The sequence below is a fragment of the Podarcis gaigeae genome, assembly GCF_964106915.1.
Source record: "Podarcis gaigeae genome assembly, chromosome: 11".
NCBI classification, from domain to species: Eukaryota; Metazoa; Chordata; class Lepidosauria; order Squamata; family Lacertidae; genus Podarcis; species Podarcis gaigeae.
In genome coordinates, this window is record NC_139687.1 from 36,177,280 (window position 1) to 36,192,076 (window position 14,797).

Sequence of the window (14,797 nt, forward strand, 5' to 3'; positions counted from 1 at the left end):
GGCGACTATGGGGTGTGGCGCTCCATCTCTCTTCAGACTGAGGGAGCTGGTGTTTGTTCACAGACAGCTTTCCGGGTCATGTAGCCCACATGACTAAACCACTTCTGGTGCAATGGAACACCGTGATGGAGGCCAGAGCATGGGGAAACACAGTTTACTTTCCCACCGCAGCGGTACTTATTTATCTACTTGCACTGCTGTGCTTTCAAACTGCTAGGTTGGCAGAAGCTGGGACGGAGCAATGGGAGCTCACCCCATCATGTTGATTCGAACCCCTGACCTCCCAATTGGCAAGACCAAGAGGCTCTGTGGTTTAGACCACAGTGCCACCTGCTCCCTATTAATGACTATGTAGTAGCACCTTCAGTGTGTCTCTGAGTACCAGTTGCTGGGATGGACAAACAGGAAGAGTGATTTTGTGCTTGTAAGTTCTCACTGGCATCAGGTAGGCCATTTTGGAAACTGGATGGGCATTTGGTTTTATCCAAAAGGACTTTTCTTATGTTTAATGCTATCCAGACGTTTTGTGTAATGTAAGAAAGGTCACCTCAGTAATTACAGAAACATGTGTTTGGTACTTTCCAAAAGCGTTTTCACATAGAATTACAAATTTTCACTTAGATTAACAAGAGGGTATTGTTCAAACCAAGACTATCTATCTATCTATCTATCTATCTATCTATCTATCTAATCTATCATGTATCTATCTCTCTCTCTCTCTCTCTCTCTCTCTCTCTCTCTCTCTCTCTCTCTCTATCATCTATCTATCTATCTATCATCTATCTATCTATCTATCTATCTATCTATCTATCATCTATCTATCTATCTATCTATCTATCTATCTATCATCTATCATAATAGCCAAACTTTTTTTAAAAAAATAGTAACGTAGTGTTTGTGAATTAACAAGTAAAGGAGCACAGGGATATTTTAATACTGCACTGCCTGATTATATAAGAAAGAATGAATTTTTGTAAGAAAGTATTTTTGTAAAAAATATTATCTTTGTATTTATTTTGTCTTATATCGATTTAATATGAAGCTGTGATATTGCCTTTTTCATTATATTTTTGCTGGGATGGGGATGCCTTCATTTTGTAAAAACATATTAAGAAATTCATAGGTGAGTTGGATGCTAATCAGCTGTCTCAATAATGCTCAGCAAAATAACCCATTCCCTGTCTACTCCTATATATGCCTACAGTGGTACCTCCGTTTATGAACTTAATACATTCTGGAAGTCCATTCTTACACTAAAAACATTCTTAAACTGAGGCACGCTTTCCCCAATGAGGCTTCTCGCCGCCAGTGCCCATCCACCGGTCGGCTTCCATTCGTTTTCTGGGGCAAAATTTGCTAGCCGGAACACCTCCTTCCAGTTTTGCAGAGTGCTTTGCCTGAATCGTTCATTAACAGAACTGTTCTTAGACCGATGTACAACTGTACTCAGACGTTCCAATGAGTTCAATGGGGCTTAATTTGGATTACATGCTAAGTTGCTCCCGCCTTGATATTGCATACCATTCTGTGCAGTTGCCCTTCATGACACAAAAATCCAGCTTCCCTTTCTTTCTAGAAGCTTTAGGCAGGGTTCCTTCCCATCATGAAGCTGTTTGCCTATCCTCATTTGGATAATATTGAATAATGTTTGCTAAGGAGAAAGAACATAAAAATCTTTTTTGTGCCTTACATAGGTTAACAGGATAAAAACTCCCAAGCAAATAGATGAGTTTATAGAAATAGAAAGCGATACAGGAACCTGGTACAAGCGGTGCTATGTCAGAGTGCGTACAGAGCTGGATGGTGTAAGTAATTAATTTGAAAAATATTATTTGCACTGAATATGAAAGCAGAATTATAGAAATGTAACCACTGAAGATTGTTGTTAACCTCACAAAAAGTTATTTGAAGACGATGTGCTTTAGTTTTTTTAAAGAATGAATAAATGCTCTCTGCTGCCATGCTCACCAGGGGTGCTTGAGATGATGGTGTCTACTTTGATTTAATACATCGCTTTTATCCAGTGTTTCTTCCCAATAATTTCAATTTAGCATATATGATTATTATTATTATTATTATTATTATTATTATTATCCTTTTCATAGTACTCTAAATTGAAATTTAAAAATAAATGTTTATTTTCTTCATCTTTCACAGATTTGGTCAACTTTTATGAGGTGTTTCACTTATCCCGTCAAGGACAGTACAACCAAACTTGCAGTAGTATGGTTTACTCTTTCTTTTGGGTAAGAGCAACAAGGCACGCATGAAGTGGATGTAATACTGATTAAGCAAAACAGAAAAGAAAGAAATAGAGCAATTTTTGTCAAGTATTAAATTTTCACAGCTGTCAATAGAAGATCATGTGTTATTAGAATGATAAGTAATGGAAAGAGAAATAACAGATGGCTTCACAGCTGCATACTATAAAAAGGTTTTTTTTCCAGTACTAGTGAAATCTCTGAGTAAAGTAATTACAGTGGTACCTCGGGTTACATACGCTTCAGGTTACAGACGTTTCAGATTACAGTCTCCGCTAACCCAGAAATAGTACCTCAGGTTAAGAACTTTGCTTCAGGATGAGAACAGAAATCGGGCGGCGGCGCAGCAGCAGCAGTGGGAGGCCCCATTAGCTAAAGTGGTGCTTCAGGTTAAGAACAGTTTCAGGTTAAGAACGGACCTCCGGAATGAATTAAGTCCTTAACCCGAGGTACCACTGTAATCAAATGAGGGTCATACAGGAGACTTCAAAAGCTACAGTTATAATTGTTGTTCCCAAAGAGTGGAAGTACTTTGCACTAGTCACTGTGTATTGAAAATATCGGTTAAACCAGGCATGGCCAAACTTGGCCCTCAAGATGTTTTGGGGCTACAGTTCCCATCATCCTGTTAGCTAGGGGTGGTGGGAGTTGTAGTCCCAAAACATCTGGAGGGCCATGTTTGGCCATGCCTGAGTTAAACACAGTCTATAACATATTTGCAGGCATTTTGGGGGGGAAGTAGTATAATCAGTAAATCTGACCACTTAGGCTTCATTTGGCAAAGAAAGATGAAGAATAATATTTGGTAAATTTTACATATTACAGATTATACTTCAAACATAATGTAGGAAGTAATATTACAATTTCTCAATGCAAAAAAAGGCATTTGATAACGTTGAATGCCCCTTTTTAGTTGAGAATTTTTTATCCAGTTTTGGATACAGATCTAACACATGGATTCAAGCAATTTATACAGATTCTCAAGCCAAAGTCTGTGTAAATACGGTTGTGGCCAGATGCAACTTAGCAGTTCACAATATATTAACAATTGACATAAACAATTCTGACTTTATTATAATTTAGCAATTCTTCCAAACAGAATCCAACATTGTGTAAGTGATTCTTAGCAGTAGCTTTTAGAAATGACAGTGACCAATGTTTTTACATATGGAGTCTTTCTGCCTATTCCTCTCTCTGAAACACACTAAGTTTGGTGTTGTATAAAGTAACTCCAGAACATAGAAAGAATTAAGGATATCAAAGAGAGCATTTCTTCCAATATAAAACTATGAGGTAAAAAACACATTAACACAAAATGGATTGTTTTGGATGTAGCATTAAACCATAGTTTAGTGTTACAAGAATGATACCTAGGCTGCACTGGGCTCATATGGTTCTTCCTTGGGGGGGGGGGCACAGCTGTGAGACAGAATACAGAAGCATTTGCTTTTATTTTTGCTTAGCTGAATTTTGTTGTGTCATCCCTACCAGAAGAAACTGCTGTTAATCTTACCTCTGGTTAGTAGAAACAAGGCAACTTCAAAACATATTTGATGAAGTTGGTTTGTTTTCACTAACCAGAGTTAAGATTAACCACAGTTTAAGGTTTGGACAACCTGCTAAATTATGGTTAATGAATGAATGAATCTTTATTTGCATCAGCCACCAGCCATAGCATTAAAACAAAATGCAGTATACAGAGGATAAAGGTAAAAAGTTAACTATATAAAATACATTTTGGGAGTTTGGATCAATAGTCAAATAATGGATGTTATTCTTATAGAAATTGAGCTTCAGATTTCCTTATGACCATGTTGGGGGCAACGTGCAAGCTCAAGGAATAGTTTGGCTTCTCAGCACTAAATGGCAGTTTGTTATTATTTCCAAATGCAACCAGTTTATTTTAAAACATCACTTGTTTATCAGTGTATATTCAACAAAACACAAGTGTATTGTGTGTTTCAGCGAAGTTTTAAGAAATCTAATTCTTCTGTACCGCTTTGACACTAGATTCATTGAAATTGTATCTATTGCTTTTCACAGATACTATGGATTGTCAGTCTGGTTTCCAGATGTGATTAAGCATCTACAAGCAGATGAGTATGCTTCTAGAAGGAAGAGTTTTGAAAATGAGATAATAAAAGACTTTGACTTCAACTTTACTTTGGAAAATCAGATTCACTACAATGGAACATTCATCAATGACAGGTTGAGAGAAATAAATTAAATCAGAATTAACTTTATGAAATAAAGAAATAGTAGTGTGCATCGATATCCAGACTCCTCCCCATCCTCCTACAATCAGTCTTCATCCTTAATAGTTGTTATGGTTCCTTTGACCATGCTGACTTTGAAGATACTACTTCCATAGTTTGAATTACTAACATGCAACATTTGAATTGAGTGATGAATTATTGGCATCCATCTGTCTTGAGAGACAATGGAGTACGCCTCTGGGGTGAAGCCAAACTGCTGCATCAGTAACACTAAAGTGAACCATGGGGTGCGAGCCTGGGTAGTGTGTATGGAGGTCCTGGGCCACCCAGACCACAAGACCTCCATCTCAACCTCACTGATGTGGTCCAAAGGAAAGCAGAGCAATACATTTGGCACCAGCTTGGCTGCAGGAGCTGCTAGAAGGAGGCATGCAAGGTGCCATCCAACTGTCTTAGGGACTCCACTCCATATTTGAGTAGGATTTATTCCTTAGGGGTGTATGAGGTGTTAGGGGAGGGGTAATACCTCTGGTGAGGGACACATTGTGCTCCTTCTGGTGTAGTTTGTCCACCTTTGGCCCCTACCCTACACTAAGCTCTCACCTGTGGCTCCTAGAAGCTGTCAGCATCCAACAGTGGCCATATTCCCGGAAATGGCTTCAACAGGCCAGCTAAACCAGGTGAGGTTAGCCTCTTGTTCATGATGACCGTAAAAATCTGACTGTAAAAATCTCTTCTGTTGTTCAGGTTCACAATGATGAAATTCAAAGCAGTTACATTTCAAGATACTGTCTTTAACACCTGTTATTTTGAAGATGTTACTACGCTGAATACGTATTTCAGGAACTGCACTTTTTTGAGGAGCATTTTCTTCAACACAGGTATGCTTTGCAGGAAGGAAGCTCATTGTTTGCTGTCCAAATCCATGGGGGTTCCATTTTCTCAAGCATTTCTTTCCAGGAGTAAAGCAGTTATAGATGATTGCAATGAAATACAAGATAAGTTTTTTTTTTTAAAAAAAACAAACACTTTCTCTGTGTTCCTACTAACTGTTTTATGTTGAATTGATATCTGGGCTTGTAAACTCTACCATGTCATCTATGTTATGGCCAAGCTTCCATGTCCATTTTAATGAGGAAGCGTGGGGAGGTTTAGCTGCACCTTCTGACATCTGTGCCTTTGGGTTATTGCGGAGCTCCTTCCTTTCAGAAGGTGCATTGCAAGTAATAGGAACTTGGGACTTCTATGAGGTAGAACACCCCCCCCACACACACACACTTCTAGAATCCCCAGCCCAGTTTTCTTTTGATACACAAGAAGATTTGATTTGATTTAAAATGTCTATATATCACAGTTCCAAAGCAATTTACAGTAATAATTCTTTTAAAAAAACAAAAAAACAGTTAAAAAACAGATTAACAACAGCAAGAAAGGTATCTACAATCAGAAAGAGAAGCCACCAGTTACTCATCCAAAGCCTTAGATGATAAAAAGGTATTAAGCTGTCATCTAAATCATAACAGGATTGGTGCCTTCTCCAGCCTGCCTGAGGATTACGTAAGCAGGGGCCTGTACCTGAAAAAGCCCCCTTTGGGATCCCCATCCCTTTTGAAGGCAGGGCACTTTGAGACCCAAACGGGACATCAATGCAATTAGCACATACCTTTCTTCTAATATAAATAGCAGCTGTGGGTGGTTGAGAAAGCATTGGGACCATGAAAATATTAAAACCTTGGTTTACCAGAACTTTTGCAGAGAACTAAAGAGTTAACATCATTCAGTACTGGTCAGTGAGGCAGTAAAGAATTTGTGACATTGCATATCTGGCTTCTAGTTGGCCAAAAGCAGGATGGGCGGGGCATGGCAGGGAAGAAGAAACAGCAGATTTATTTATTTTTATTTTGGGGAATGTGCAGTCCTACATTGGATAAGGAGATCGTAATCCTCCCCCAAAAAAGCATTGAGTGTGACTTGTGAATAATGGGTGTGAATAATTTCACAGTGCAGTCCTGCAGTACTCAGAAGGAAGTTCCATTGAGTTTAATGGGACTTACTCCCTGAGATGCAGATCACACCAATCTGCCACTAGGTTCTGCATATGACTGTCCTGGAAGCATATAGTATTGACAATTACATCTAATTCGTTATCTGAAAAAAGTCCATTTATACCACTTACAAAAGTTTGTTGTTGTTGTTTTCTATCAGTTTTTGAAATGTTTTAAAACAGATGAATTCCTAATATGAACAGACTGTGAATTCCTGATATTGTTCATTTTCGTCATTTCCATAGATCTTGAACCATATAAATATCCTGGCAGTCAATTTGTAAACTGCACATTCATTCACAACAAGACAGGATGTCAAATATCCTTTGATGATGATTACAGTGCCTATTGGATTTACTTCGTTAATTTCCTGGGGACTTTAGCTGTACTACCAGGGAATATCGTCTCCGCTCTTCTGATGGACAGAATTGGGCGTTTAACAATGTTAGGTATGAACTTTGCATGAAAATGGGTTTTAAAAAATATTATCCTGCACAACCCTACTTTTAAGAATTTCCTGCGAGGGGAGGGATAACTGTTTCCTCAAAAATACTTAATTGGTATATTCAAAATACCCTACAAAAATATTTGAACATAATCTTCTGGAAGTCTCATGTGTGGCCGGAACTGGGGTGGTTGGTAATATTGGGGCTGTGCCCTTGCACTGACAGAAGCACTGCCACCAATCTGTCGCTCTCACTGGGGCACACAGACTCAAAGACCTGTAGAGTTGGAACATGCATGACACTGTCCAATCAAGCAGCAATAGCGCAGGTGTTGGGAGTGACTCTTCCCTATCCTCTGCTGATGAACTCTGCAGAGAAACAGAAAGAAGTCTAGCTAATTATCTTTACAAGTCCAGGGTAAAATTGGACAAGCCAATGGTTTTGTTTGTTTGTAATTGCAGAAGGTTGTGTGCCTGAGCCAAGGAATGGTTCTATGGACAGTGCAAGCCTATATATGTATATTCAGAAGTAAATCCCACTGAGTTCAGTGGGACTCATTTCCAGGTAGCTAGACATAGTCTTTCTCTTCTTTTTTCCTATTCAATAGCAACCCACAGCCCACACTAAGGTAAAGGTAAAGGTACCCCTGCCCGTACGGGCTAGTCGTGTCCGACTCTAGGGTTGTGCGCCCATCTCACTTAAGAGGCCGGGGGCCAGCGCTGTCCGGAGACACTTCCGGGTCACGTGGCCAGCGTGACGAAGTTGCTCTGGCGAGCCAGCACCAGAGCAGCACACGGAAACGCCGTTTACCTTCCCGCTATAAAGCGGTACCTATTTATCTACTTGCACTTAAGTGTGCTTTCGAACTGCTAGGTGGGCAGGAGCTGGGACCGAAGGACAGGAGCTCACCCCGCCACGGGGATTCGAACCACCGACCATACGATTGGCAAGTCCTAGACACTGAGGTTTTACCCACAGCGCCACCCGCGTCCGATTCCACACTAGCCGATTCCAAAAAAGCCGCTTTTTCACTTGCATGCTGAAAGATTTGGATATTTGTGTTTCATTTTCCTGTGAGTGGGAAAGCAGATCAGGGTTGCTTGACTGGGAAAAATGGTGAGAGCAAATGATTCAGCAACCTTCTTGCTTTTCCTTTCATCAAACTCACAGGCTCCTCCTCCCTTTCCTTTTTAAATTTTAAATAGCCAGGAAATTGTTACAGAGGTGTCTGGCATATAATATATTATTTTATGTATTTATTATTATTTATTATATTTGTATACTGCTCTATACCCATAGATCTCAGTGTGGTTTACAGTACAAATATATAATATAAAGATTGGTTCTAAAATAACTTCTATAGGCGAACTAATCACTCTTTGTGACTAGTACTCAAATCTTTAGCATTCCAGGCTGGGCAGAGCATTCTCAAGGCGCAGAACTTGTTCCCTTGGGGTTCCTAGGTCCAACTGGGCCCTTATAACCTCCCTGAATGAACTGCCCCTCCAAAGCAGTTAAGGTAGCCCTCTGGCATGGAGCCTAGCATTCTGTAACCTCTCTGTTAGTTTCTGCCAGGGAGGGGTGCACCGATGAGCAATGTTTTGGGGGCTGCAAGAACCTTGGTGACAAGAGTGCAGGACCCTTGGGAACCTGGCTCAGGGATTGCTGTATTTAGGGGTCTTTGCCTTTCAGAGGCTCCTACCTGTTAGGTTCAGACTTGATGTCATGGGCTATTCGCCTAGGTCCAGTAATTCTACAGGTGCTTCTGGCTCTCACAGCCTGCCTCAACACTTTGCCTTGATATCCAGGATACTGTTTGTGATTTGGAGTCATGACAGCCATATGGCATTTCTTTGAAAGGCTCATGACAAAATCAATAGTGATTCTTTCCTTTCCCCTTGAATGCAGGTGGTTCTATGATTCTTTCTGGAATTAGCTGCTTCTTCCTGTGGTTTGGTACAAGTGAATCCATGATGATAGGCATGCTGTGTCTGTACAACGGCCTCACCATCTCGGCATGGAACTCCCTTGATGTTATCACTGTGGAGCTTTATCCTTCAGACAGGAGGTATACTCTTAAATACTTGGCTTTCTAAAGCATTCTGAATCATAATTCAGAAACATGTTAGCCACAGATTAAAAGATCAGAACTTGTCTTTAATAGAGACAAATAGGTAGGAATAAACAGGTACCGGTAGTTTTCATAACAGAAGCAAGTAAGTACTTGGGTCCCCTGATGGTGTGCATTTGGGACCAGGGCTATTTGACGTATTCATAAATTATCTGGACAGAGTGAACAGTATATTTCCTAAGCCTTTCCTCTGACATTGACCACTGTCAGGCAATGTGCTAAGCTGCACAGACAATTTGGATTAACCCCAGTGCAGCTATTGTTACAGTCAGCAGCAGATAAACTTCAACCTTTTGCTTTCAGATTAGTAGTGCTGTGGTTATTTATAAATCAAAAGCACTTTGCTTTTATAGCACTTTGTTTTTATAAAACTTCCTCAAAGTGTCCCACTATCAAGCTTTAATGTAGTATTAAAATAAACCCTCTTTAGAAGGGAGCCTTTTCCCTTTTTAGAATTTATGAACATAATGGCCACAATCAAAGAGTTAGGAACACTTAAGCCCCTCTCCTCTCCCTATTGTCCTTGCAGTTCTCATTTCAGAAAAATGTTCACACAGTTCAACATCAGAATAGGAGAAGAAAACCTCAAGGTGCTGAAGGTTGATTCATTTGAAAAACAAACAAACCCTTCGGTAAATGTGGCATCTAATATGTTTTAAGCAGTAACTCTTCATCGGTGACAATGATATATGCCAATTTTCTCTCCCCCCCCCCCATTTTTTTATTGATTTTCCACATTTATCACAAAAACATAACAAAACACACAACAAAGAAAACACATTACACTACAAAACTAAACACAAAGAATTTTTTTTCTTCAAATACCTAATTCTCCTTACATTGATAACTGACTTCCTCAAATCCCCTCTAACTGTATTTCATTATGTCACCTGTATAACAGTTCTCCAAATTCATATTTCTAATAATATTAATTCCTTTCATTTACTAACCTCTTGTCCTTTATTAATATTCTAATCCTTAATATTTACTACCACATATTCTTATTCTCCCCCTAAGCCTATTTATTACTTCCAAGAATTTTCTATTTATCTTATATCACAATATTTAGCTAGATATTCTTTAAATTTCTTCCAATCCTCTTGTGTCTCCTTTTCCTTCTGGTCGCGGATTCTTCCAGTCAGGTCGGCCAGCTCCAAAAAGTCCAACATCTTCATCTGCCATTCTTCTATTGATATATGCCAATTTTCAACATGAGAAGTCATTTTATTCTCAGCACTCATTCGTTGTTTTACCACAATTGGTGCTGGCTGGTGCCCATTGGGACTAGCAGGGTGGAGGACAGGCCACCAGCATGTGGAGCCAGAACCAAAGACAGTCAGAGTCATCATTCTAGGTTTCTCCCCATCTGAGCTCTACAAGGGCAGAGTTGTAGCTAAGGAGGAGGACGCTGGTAGCCATGGTTATGTTCTGCACTGGTTGTAAGAAGGTAGGCAGACTGAGGTTGGTGAGGCAGTGACCTGTTTGCCTGCAGACCAGTATCCACTGGCCCCCAACTCACCATTGGCAAGGCATGGGGAAGGAAACTATTAATAGGCAGGTCTGGTAGGCTTCTGTAGAGGCATGCCATGTGACTCTTAACTGGTATTTCATTCAACTCTTAACCTTTTTGAAAAACCCATAGTCAGTCTATTTCTTAGCCCACTGTCTTATATTTCCAAGTGTGAGATGTTTGCAATCCATTTACCATATTTTTCGCCCTATAGGATGCACTTTTTCCTCTCCAAAAATGAAGGGGAAATCTGGGTGCGTCCTATGGGGCGAATGAAGGCTTTCGCTGAAGCTTGGAGAGCGAGAGGGGTCGGTGCGCTCCGACCCCTCTCGTTCTCCAGGCTTCAGGAAGACACCCGCAGCCTAGGCAGCCCTGCGGGAGTTTTACTTGCATTGGTCTACTTGCATTGGGTTTTTGCACTTCATTTTGTGTTAGGATACACCAGGGTTTCCCAAACTTGGATCTCCACCTGTTTTTAGACTATAATTTCCATCATCCATAACCATTGGTCCTGGTAGCTAGGGTCCCCAGGGATGGTGGGAAAAATGTAGTCTAAAACCAGCTGGAAACCCTGGGATACACCTTCATTGTTGGTGTAGGCCCAACTACCACCCTTTTCTGTTTGATTTAGGGAGGGAACAAATTTATTAGCTGTTCAGTATTGTCTTCTCTTAGTACCGTGGCCCTCCAGATGTTGCTGGACTAGAATTCCCATCTTTTCAGACCATTGGCTTTGCTGGTTTGGGGCTGATGAGTCGGTAGATCAACATCTGGTTTCCCCACCCCCACCTTAATACCTTCTTTTTTTAAACCCCCCCCCCCCGAAAAAAAATCTCCTTTCTTGGTTTATGGGCTATGATAAACCCTGTCTTTAAACTAACCTATAATGTCATAATTTTGAAGTGTGAGTTTTTACTGCCACCTTGTGGAAATGGAATACAGGAGTGTCCAATTCAGTTTCCAATCATATTATCCACTTGTGGCATATAATGTTATCCAGAGGCAAAACTGGATGACACTCCTGTATTCTTTAGCCTAAGGTTACCAGATTTTTCCCCCCAATGAATCTGGGGACACTTTTCAACTTCAATGGATTTTGTAATGGGACTGATTTGTAAATCCGGGGACTGTCCCCGTGAAATGGGGACATCTGGTAACCTTACTTTTGCCTCTTTTTATGGCTTAGGCAACGATCAGATTTTCTGTTTCTCTGTGAAGCAAGCTGTAATAATGCATTCCAGAAGCTTTGCCTGGCTGTAGTTTTTCACCAAACACATATAAAACGTCGTCAGTCTTGCTAGTTATCTAATAAAAAAAATATTTATTTCCTCCATTTACTCTACATCTCACCTCCTTGGGAAGTCTTTTGAAATTCTAGGCTGACACATTGCCATATTTTCTTCTGTTCCACATCTATGGTTTCAGACCAGAAGTACTAAAGAATCATATCACACCCTCACTGTGGTTTTTTCCCCCTTTTTCTTTCATATTTTATTATATTCTCTTTCTGGTCAGACAGAGTGTGGAATTTTACCCTGCTTTATCTGTCCACGGCTCTTCTAATCTTTCTTGGCTGTCTTTATTTGTAGGCTACTGCAGTGTATTTTGCTTCAGATAGGATCTCAGGGAAGACTTATATGTAATATAATCCTGATTTTTCTCCCCCAATCTGCTGCCTTGAACTTGCACTCTGCAGTAGCTGGTGTCAGATAATCTCAGCAGGTATAGCTTTTAAAGGTTTTAAAATACAGGGAAAACACATTTTATTAACTTGTTCAGTTTTCTGAATGTGGAACCAGAAACCTCTCTCAAACCCCAACCTTGGGATCTTTTTTTTTTTTTAACATAAATCTTTATTGAACACATTTTTTAAAAGAAAAAACTTTAAAAAGAACAGAAGTCCCTAAAGATAAGGTTCAAATACAGATATAAAATATCAGTATAAATAAGATACATAACATAGAATATAAAAAGTATATATGAGTTAGACCTCCATCCACTTCAGCTTAGGGTTACATAATCCTATACAATTTCTGCAGTTGTTATAGTAATTACTCAGAATGCCGTAAGTGTTAACTAATATCTACTGTTATATTGTTAATTCCCAGATTAATTTTAATATAATTTAAAAATTTATTCCAGTCACTTTTAACTTTAGCCATATTATGATGCCTAATTCTTTGTGTTAAATTTGCTAATTCTATATATTGAAACAGTTTCACTTGCCAGTCTCTGACCGAAGGTATTTCAGGAGATTTCCACTTCTGTGCAATTAAAATCCTTGCCGCTGTAATGGCATATTGAAAGAAGGTTTGGTCTGCATTTTTTATTTCCTCCTCAATCATACCCAACAAGAACACCTCGGGGGATTTAGGAAATTATATTTCAAGATCTTCTTCAACTCGTCATAGATTTGCCCCCAGAATCTCTTAACCACATCACAGGTCCACCAAACATGAAAAAAAGTTCCCACCTTATCCCTACATCTCCAACATAGATTATCGGCATTCCTGTACATCTTACCTAACTTTGCCGGAGTCAAATACCAGCGATATATCATTTTTTCTAAATTTTCTCAGAGGGTTGCACAGGCCGTGAATTTCACACCCTTTTTCCACAGTATCTGCCATTTATTATAATCCACCTTGTGCCCAAGATCCCTATCCCATTTTACCATCGCACCTTTCACTACATCCCCTTTAGTGTCCCATTCCAGTAATTGTTTGTACATTTTAGAGAGGAGTTTATTGTTGCTTTCCAGAATTTCCACTTGGTATTTCGATTTTTTTTCACTCATCCCTAATTTTTTGTGATCTCCCCACAGTGCATTGATTTGGTGAAAGTGTAACCACTCCTTAATTTTATCCTTTAACTCCTCATAAGGCTTAATTTTCCATCCCTCTTCCGTTTTAACTAATAAATCCTCATATGTCCACCTTTCACCTGTCATATTTAGTTTTTTAATTTTAACAATGTCAGTCGGGGAGAGCCACCAGGGTGTACCCTTTTCAATCATGTTCTTATATCTATTCCAGACTTCAAGTAACGGACCTCTGATAATATGGTTGGAAAAGCCCCTGTGCACCTTCCCTTTCTCCTGCCACAAGTAGGCATGCCAACCAAATCTTATATCGAAGCCCTCTAAATCCAGCATATCTGCATTCTTCAAAATAGCCCATTCCTTTATCCAACAAAGGCAGACTGCCTCATAATAAAGCTTTATATTTGGGACTGCAAATCCGCCTCTATCTCTCGAGTCCGTAAGATATTTAAACTTCACTCTGGCTCTTTTTCCCTGCCATATAAACTTAGCCAAAATTTTTTGCCAACTCTTAAAGCGGGTGGTACCCTTGATTACTGGGATATTCTGAAATAGGAACAATAACTTCGGGAGGACACACATCTTTATCGCAGCCATCCTTCCTGTCCATGATAGCTTCAGCCTGTGCCAAGTATCTAAATCCTTCTTAATTTCCTGCCATATCTTATTATAATTATCTTCCACTAGGTTTATATTTTTCGGTGATAGCCAGATTCCCAAATATTTTACCCTATTCACGACCTGGATTCCTGTCTTTTGCTCCAACCTAATTTTTGCCTGTGCATCCAAATTTTTTGTTAAAATTTTAGTTTTTTTCCTATTAAGTTTAAATCCAGACAGCTTGCCAAAATCCTCTAACAAGTCTATTGCACAGCTAGCACTGTCCAGGGGGTTCTCTATCGTCAAGACCAGATCATCGGCGTACGCCTTTAACTTAAATTCCTTTTGCCCAATTCTTATCCCTCTTACATTTAACGTTTCCCTCAATTTATTTGCTATAACCTCCAAAACCATAATAAATAACAGGGGTGACAGGGGACAGCCCTGTCTTGTCCCCTTCATAATCGGGAAGGGCTTAGATAGATTACTGTTAATGATCAGCCTGGCCCGTTGCCCTGAATATATGGCCTTGATGCCTTCCATATAAGGACCTTCTATTCCCGCTGTTTTCATACATTGTAATAAAAATTCCCACGAAACGTTATCGAAGGCCTTCTCGGCATCAATAAACATCAAGGCTGCAGGGATGTCTGTCCTGATATCTAGGTATTCAATAATATTCAATATATGGCGGACATTATCTTTCTGCTGCCTATTTGGTAAGAATCCCGCTTGATCTTTATGAATGTATTTCTTTAGATGTTTCT

At 39.6% G+C, this 14,797-nt stretch overlaps 1 protein-coding gene across 1 annotated transcript in view; it reads left to right on the plus strand.

Annotated features, from left to right (window-relative positions):
* Positions 1-14,797, plus strand: part of SV2C (synaptic vesicle glycoprotein 2C) — a 98,932-nt gene that overhangs the window by 70,559 nt on the left and 13,576 nt on the right. Inside the window, exons 7-12 of the mRNA XM_083703206.1 lie at positions 1,695-1,805; positions 2,158-2,246; positions 4,305-4,469; positions 5,225-5,358; positions 6,768-6,971; positions 8,877-9,036. Coding sequence (XP_083559332.1) covers positions 1,695-1,805; positions 2,158-2,246; positions 4,305-4,469; positions 5,225-5,358; positions 6,768-6,971; positions 8,877-9,036 — 863 coding nt within the window. The remainder of the gene's footprint in view (positions 1-1,694; positions 1,806-2,157; positions 2,247-4,304; positions 4,470-5,224; positions 5,359-6,767; positions 6,972-8,876; positions 9,037-14,797) is intronic.